The following is an 8408-nucleotide window of genomic DNA, read 5'->3' as shown; positions in this document are numbered from 1 at the left end:
ACCATTTTGTTGAGCTTAAAAAAGTAAATAATTTTGTTTATTGAAGAGTTGTTGTAAGCCCAACGGTTACGGAGATAATTAACAAAATTGTAAATTTAAAATTCCCATGTTATTCTTATGGAGAATAAATAAACTGTTGTAGTTTGCTTATGGATATATTTAATCCAAATTTGGAAATTTGTTTATTTAATACTAAGCTATCGACACTGTAATAGCTAGCGAGGGTATTTTAATTATTACCTGATTGAAGTAGGTAAATCTCTCTTTTTATGTAGATCCAAAATCAAAATGAATTATTTTGTAAAATAATTAGTTCAGTAGTTTGACATTATTCACCTGTCTTAAGCAAACATTATATTTGAAAGGTGAAAGGAAGGGTATTATTTTGGATTCGTTTTCCCTCGTAAACAAGTATTGAACCCTATAATTGCACAACAAGCTGCTATACCCGTGCTTTGCACCGGGAAGAAAATGTGACCTTGACAGCCATTAAAGTGTATAAGTGGTTCTGATGTGTGTTTTAAAAATACAGCAACTTTAATTTGAATTAATTTGATTTAATTTGAAAATATCTTACTAAAAGAACCATACTACTTACTTTCAAACCCCTACTTTTGATGTTTATAGAGCCAAAAGAATTTCACAACATACCTTAGTGTAGCAATAGTATCGATTGCTTCATATTGATGATTCATGAATGACATGTTTTACCCATCGATCTCTAATAAAGATCGATGGTTTTACCACAACTCTTCAAATTTAGTCAAGCCTCTTTACACGTGGCTTACTGTATTAAATGCAAAATAAAATTTTGAGCGATTTTTTACAAAAACTTATACAGTACAACCTTTCTATAAAACCATACATAAACATAACCCTCTAACTAAATAATGCATATTATTATTTGTTCTAACTTATAGTGAAGTTAAGTGTTTATGTGATATACGCCATAGCTTACAGTAAGCCATCCTTTCAGTATGGTTTCGTTAAGGTTGGCATGTTTGGTAGAAATAAGTAGTTTAGCACCCAGACGTCGGCTCTAGCCAACTACATTAATATTTATTCTTTAAGTGGTTACACCTTCAACATAAGAATGGAATGGGTAATTCTAACCGAGGGCCAAGGTACTACAAAGTTCCAGCTTGTCATTAATGGTAATTTAAACATAAAATTCGCAGAATTAAAAATAATTTGTTATTAAGGAATTCTAGACGGTTTTAAACATCTAGAATTCTATCTATCTAGAATCTAGAATAAGCTACAAATCACTGCAGTAAAAAATAAAATCTATAACATTTAACGTGAGAATCCGTTTACTTGAGACGGAATCGTTAAGGAGATTGAGACAGCTGTCTCATAAATACAACATCAGGGGACGAGCCTAGCGATCAGGCCATAAACGGGGCTAAGGGATGTCATCCCCAGTAAAAAGGAGGACTTTCGTGTCGGTAGCATTGTTATGTCAATGTTCATCATACTGAATTTGAATTTAAATTGCGAATACTCAAGAATTTACTAAGTCGTGTATCAAACTTTGCCGTACACAAGAAATTATTATTTAAAATGAAGCATACATTTGGTTGAATATGTGATATTGTTACTTATAACAATGAAATCTTTTAAAACTGAACCAACTGTTTGAGTTTAACACAGTTGCAATGAATGATAAAGCTAAATAATTTATTTGTACGATTTGATTGAATATGTGTGGGGAATTGTAAAAACGTGTTATTTTACTACACTGGCTACTTTATAGGTGTGTAGTATCTAAAAGTCAACGATAACGTGTAATACAATATATACAAAATAGTTCATTTTATATTTGATCTTTGGGTGTTTATAGTTTTACATAGTAAAATTATAATAATAGTAATTTAAGGTAAATCAATATCTCATTAGGTATTAGGTTATGTGATACACCTTTGTTTACGCGTAACCCATTATCTCCGTTGTCTTAATTTGTATAACCTTTGATTACAAAGTATTGCTTTCAAAATACTTCTTAAAACTTTGTAATATCTTAAGACCACCTCAAAACCTCTCTATTTATTCATAACAAACTGTAAAACAAAATTTTCCGGAAATGAATTAGTTACCTAGAAACATCTCAGGGTAAATTAGTCGCGGCGGGGTTGGCAGCAGCGCGGCGTCGCGGTGCCCGGGACAGTTGGCAGCAGTGGGACGCCTCTTCAGTCAGTGGCAGAGTGTAGTGTGTGGTGGCGGTGATGTGAGCGTCATGTCGGCCCAAGGGGTGGTGGAACGAGCCAGCGCCGAGTTGAGCAAACGCATCAACGGTCTGGGGCTCAGGGGTAAACACCACCAGCGCAATGGGATCACCCAGCCGCCCACGGGGAAAACATCAGTCATGGAACGTGTCACCAATGTGTTCTGCGGAGGAAACAACACCGTTCCCCCGGACAAACCTTCTAGGTTCAGGAAGATGAATGCGACTCCTCAACCGGTCAGGAAGATCCTCCTTCCGGAGCCGCAGTCCTTCCAGGATCTCCTGATGGACGATCGCTTCCTCACCAAGTTCTTCGGCTACTTCACCCCCCTGGAGCGACGGACTATAGCGCAAGTGTGTGTGAAGTGGCGGGACTTGCTGTACCGTTCCCCCAGGTTCTGGGCCGGGTTGATGCCGGTCGTGCGGTGTAGGGAGATGCGCGACACCACGCACCAGGACCGCGCCAGGATATACGCGTCTCTCCTGCGACGAGGGTTCACCTCCCTGAGTCTCCTGGGCGCTACAGACGAGGACGCTCTGGATGTCGTCCACAACTTCCCCTTGGCTACCAAACACGTCCATTCCCTCAGTCTGAGGTGCTCGAGTATCAGCGACCGAGGACTGGAGGCGCTACTGGACCATCTGCAGGTATGTGGCTTGTTTGGCTTAGAAACACTCAGGTAAAACTATTAGTTCCAGGACCGTAATCTCGATCTTGGATATTTCCATTTTCGATAAATACCAACGTTCGCATGAATATTACGTCCGATTTTCGATGAACGGGTAAATTGTATACAAACGGAAATATATGATAAAAATAGATTGGTGCTGTAAAAATATCGATATTCATGCAATTCCAGGTCAGATTGTTATTATCTTGACTTTAAAACAGGGTTAATCGTAAATAATACAAGCAGAAATAGTACCTATTTAGGTTTGGCCTAGGTTGTGTGCTTTATTCATCGGGATATTTCTTAAATATATGTTTATAAAAGTTAGTTATTATACAACAATATAAATTACCATGTATGCCTTATAATGCTCAATTTCCGTAAAAGCGAATACACTGATTAAGCTTAAGAAATTGTTGATCAGTTTCAGTGAATGCCATTAATAAATTACCCGTATTTTCAATCCGTGATCCCCAACCTTCATTGGATGTTGCAAATTCGGATAATTTAAATAATATGTGTGATGAAATACATAAAGTACCGTACTGTGTCTATTTAATACGAACAAGATGATTATGAATGTATTAAAATGATTCCAAAATGTTTTCATTAAACATCATTATAACTTATAATTAATTGTATGAAAAACGTGTGACACCAATTAAAATATACTCTGGTATATTAATTATTTGGTTGTCATTGTCTCAAAAGAGCTATTTTGTTACAAGCGCTTGATCATAGATAATTACGTCAACTATTCTGTCTGACCCAGCTGTGCCTATATTATTGTTTGCTTCTTACTGATTAGTTCTAACCGATTTAGACTGTTCAGTGTTGAATCAATCACGATACTCAAGAAACACTGTTTAAATTACAAATAATTGCCTCAACGTTAATCACTACTCTCTAGTACATGAATTACTTTTGCTTCCTACTCTTCTCAATTTTAGTTTCATCCGAACGTAGGTTATTGATTACACCTTGCTGTTAGTAATAGGCAGTTAATTGTTAAGTCAACACCCCACAATGGGGGACTGGGGCTAGACTCTAATCTGCTAATGACGACTAACTAAGAAATCGTTATTACTTTAATATTGATTTTCAATATTACGACCCAAATAATTATCCTTATTTTATCACTTCATTAGACCAATAACTCACTTTAAAAAATACCTTACCATCTTATAATCTTACAGCATTTAAAAAGATATTTTTATTTATTTAGTTATTAGAAGGGGGTTTGAATTGGAGCTCGGACTTAACTTATAAACCTCATCTAATATAAACATGAAATTGCTTTCATATAACGTTATATCGTCAGTTTCACTTCCTTCTTTGTTACAACTAAACTCTTATCTACTGATCTTTTTTTTCAACTTTAGACAAGATTTTTTATAAGGGGTTCTTTAAGTTGGAGCTTGAAATTAACTTCCCAACCACCTCTAATGTATTCGTGAATTTTTTTTTAATTACGTAATATTGACTGTTTCTTTGCCCGTTTTGATTCAACTTTGTTACAACCCTAATCTACTGATGACGACTAACAGCTAGGGGGCCTGGGGCATAACTCGAGCCAAAGGCGAGTTGTTATGTCTATCCTCAGTGTACATACTCATTTACAAATGGTTAGCATTTAGCAAAGCCTAACTATCAGCACGTTGAGCTACCGTACCTAAATTGATATATGCAGTGCAAAAGTTGATACTGGATTGCGTGATTAATTCCTCAATAAGTATTCAAGGAAATTCAAATTTGATTGAAATCAACGTGAATCGATGCCAATTATGTCTGTCATAAGAGAGTAACATAATAAAATATCACCTGTTTAAGCTCTTTACAAATCTCCATTGATAAATTGGGATTAGTTTTATATTTTTAGCATATTCGTCTAGGAAGCTATGGTCTTATTCGTATGGATAAAAGTTGTCTAAAGTTTATACGGGTTTCCGCCAGCTAGGTATTGTCAGTCGTGAAGTAATTCAATTATTCTCCAACAGATGGAGCGGAGTCAACAATGGAATGACTCCTTGATTAGAAAGTTATTGGTGATTGTTTTACAATTAGAGTAATATGTAGACATTGTTGTAGACACGAAAATGGTACCGTACACTAGAATTTGAAAATGAACAACGTAACAGGATTTGGGTGAAAAATAACAAAATACTTCGTTCGACAGTTAGGCTGATTCGTATATTGCTTTGTATTTTTACATTAAAGTAGCAATAGCGAAATGTTTATATAAATTTTACTAGTAGAAGTATTTATAACAACAAATTAACGCTTTTCAATAAAAACAAATACATGCTGAATTGCATTCGGCAATACACCTGTGACATCAGTTCCTTTGAACTCGATGTTACATCCATTTGTTTGAACTGCAAACTGTTTTTGAGAGAGCTCTTTGTGAATATGGTTAGTTAATCTGATTTACCCGTTCCTCGAACTGTTTTACACCTAAAGGGGTTTAATTAACGAACATGTAAAATTTGAGACTTTTATTCTATGCAGTTAAGTTTCAAACGGCAATAAAGAGTTCTGATTCTGAAAGGGAGAGTTTTTCTGCAAGCTATCAATTTGTTGGCATTTTAAGCTAATATTCCACATCTAGTGTTAACTTCCTTGTGAATCTTTCAGTGATGCTTATATCGTCTGTTTGTTTTGCGAATTTCACTGTGCATTTCTAGTACTATACGCTTCTGAGCTTACTAACTCGCAGGCGATCAAACTTTGTAGATAGCAATTGCATTTATTTAATGATAGACATTCATTTTAAATTTTAAATATTTGAAAACTAGGTAATGCATTATGCATCATTCCTAGTTATGGGGGTTAGTTATGGGGGTTAGTTATGGGGGTTAGTTATGGGGGTTAGTTAGGAAGTTAGTTAGGGGGTTATCGTCATGGAGGGTTCGAATCCTAGTATGAACCAAAATCTGTGGGTTTTAGACAGATTTACCCTAATACTTTTTCCATCGTACAAATTGCACTGGTGTGCATGTACAGTAATAGGCTACTAACAAAAGGTCCAATCTAAGATGTGCACATTTAGACTTACCGCTATAACAGAAATTATACTTAGTACAATAAGTGCACATTATATACAACAACTTACTTAATATATGCTATAATGCTTACCTGTAACTAACTTTATCGTTAAAAACGATAACATATTTAAAATTATGATCCAATGATTTTTGCGTTTGTTAATACAACAAGCACATTGTGGTGGTTTTAATCAATGCATAGTCAAGTAGAACTAAAGGCCAATTCAATTCCACTAGGAGGATGGTTCGAAACCTGGATTACAGCCAAATTTGTTTTGGTTTTTTGTGAAATAAATTATAGCTTTTTATCCCCAAGTATACATTTTAGTTATAGAAGTAGCCTAGCCAGTGCTGATTTTAACCAAGGGGAGAAGAGAATTTTAAATATTTTGTGGATAAAAGCTGTCGAAGAAGAAAATGGTGAATCATTTTTAAATAAACGGAATCGATAATTGATGAAGAGAAATCCAAAGAGAAAAGAGTTTTGCCACACAAATGAATATTCTAAAAGAAATAAGCACGATTGTGGTAACATTTAAATAAACACTTTTTTCTCCAAGTGTTTTATGCGTTAAGATATAATCCGGCTGATTATAGAAGGGGAGAAAATTTACAATTTCCCAAAATGTGTAACCAGCGAAATACGCTACGTGGGTTTGCTGGGGCGTAAGTCTTTCAAAGACAAATCGCTCTTATCTCCGAAAATCGATTATAGATTGTCACTCGCTTCATCGGCCCCGCATCGTCCAACCCATTACCAACCTTGGTGGCTTCATCGGCCCCGCACCGTCCAACCCATTACCAACCTTGGTGGCTTCATCGGCCCCGCACCGTCCAACCCATTACCAACCTTGGTGGCTTCATCGGCCCCGCATCGTCCAACCCATTACCAACCTTGGTGGCTTCATCGGCCCCGCACCGTCCAACCCATTACCAACCTTGGTGGCTTCATCGGCCCCGCACCGTCCAACCCATTACCAACCTTGGTGGCTTCATCGGCCCCGCACCGTCCAACCCATTACCAACCTTGGTGGCTTCATCGGCCCCGCACCGTCCAACCCATTACCAACCTTGGTGGCTTCATCGGCCCCGCACCGTCCAACCCATTACCAACCTTGGTGGCTTCATCGGCCCCGCATCGCCAAACCCATTACCAACCTTGGTGGCTTCATCGGCCCCGCATCGTCCAACCCATTACCAACCTTGGTGGCTTCATCGGCCCCGCATCGTCCAACCCATTACCAACCTTGGTGGCTTCATCGGCCCCTCACCGTCCAACCCATTACCAACCTTGGTGGCTTTATCGGCCCCGCACCGTCCAACCCATTACCAACCTTGGTGGCTTCATCGGCCCCGCACCGTCCAACCCATTACCAACCTTGGTGGCTTTATCGGCCCCGCACCGTCCAACCCATTACCAACCTTGGTGGCTTCATCGGCCCCGCACCGTCCAACCCATTACCAACCTTGGTGGCTTCATCGGCCCCGCATCGTCCAACCCATTACCAACCTTGGTGGCTTCATCGGCCCCGCACCGTCTAACCCATTACCAACCTTGGTGGCTTCATCGGCCCCGCACCGTCCAACCCATTACCAACCTTGGTGGCTTCATCGGCCCCGCACCGTCCAACCCATTACCAACCTTGGTGGTTTCATCGGCCCCGCACCGTCCAACTCATTACCAACCTTGGTGGCTTCATCGGCCCCGCACCGTCCAACCCATTACCAACCTTGGTGGCTTCATCGGCCCCGCACCGTCCAACCCATTACCACCCTTGGTGGCTTCATCGGCCCCGCACCGTCCAACCCATTACCAACCTTGGTGGCTTCATCGGCCCCGCACCGTCCAACCCATTACCAACCTTGGTGGCTTCATCGGCCCCGCACCGTCCAACCCATTACCAACCTTGGTGGCTTCATCGGCCCCGCACCGTCCAACCCATTACCAACCTTGGTGGTTTCATCGGCCCCGCATCGTCCAACCCATTACCAACCTTGGTGGCTTCATCGGCCCCGCACCGTCCAACCCATTACCAACCTTGGTGGCTTCATCGGCCCCGCACCGCCCAACCCATTACCAACCTTGGTGGCTTCATCGGCCCCGCATCGTCCAACCCATTACCAACCTTGGTGGCTTCATCGGCCCCGCATCGTCCAACCCATTACCAACCTTGGTGGCTTCATCGGCCCTGCACCGTCCAACCCATTACCAACCTTGGTGGCTTCATCGGCCCCGCACCGTCCAACCCATTACCAACCTTGGTGGCTTCATCGGCCCCGCACCGTCCAACCCATTACCAACCTTGGTGGCTTCATCGGCCCCGCACCATCCAACCCATTACCAACCTTGGTGGCTTCATCGGCCCCGCATCGTCCAACCCATTACCAACCTTGGTGGCTTCATCGGCCCCGCACCGTCCAACCCATTACCAACCTTGGTGGCTTCATCGGCCCCGCATCGTCCAACCC

The 8408-nt window shown here is 40.5% G+C and overlaps 1 protein-coding gene across 1 annotated transcript in view; it reads left to right on the top strand.

Annotated features, from left to right (window-relative positions):
• Positions 1–2205: 2205 nt before the first annotated feature.
• The window catches only part of LOC129002410 (F-box/LRR-repeat protein 16-like), an 89906-nt gene continuing 83703 nt past the window's right edge, over positions 2206–8408 (top strand). Inside the window, exon 1 of the mRNA XM_054430191.1 lies at positions 2206–2872. Coding sequence (XP_054286166.1) covers positions 2237–2872 — 636 coding nt within the window. The 5' untranslated portion in view covers positions 2206–2236. The remainder of the gene's footprint in view (positions 2873–8408) is intronic.

This window comes from Macrosteles quadrilineatus, unplaced genomic scaffold (assembly GCF_028750875.1).
Source record: "Macrosteles quadrilineatus isolate MER2022 unplaced genomic scaffold, UCM_ALF_1.0 Scaffold_9__3_contigs__length_116548681, whole genome shotgun sequence".
NCBI lineage: Eukaryota > Metazoa > Arthropoda > Insecta > Hemiptera > Cicadellidae > Macrosteles > Macrosteles quadrilineatus.
Note: the sequence above shows the minus strand (reverse complement) of the source record. Positions and strands in the feature narration are given on the sequence as shown.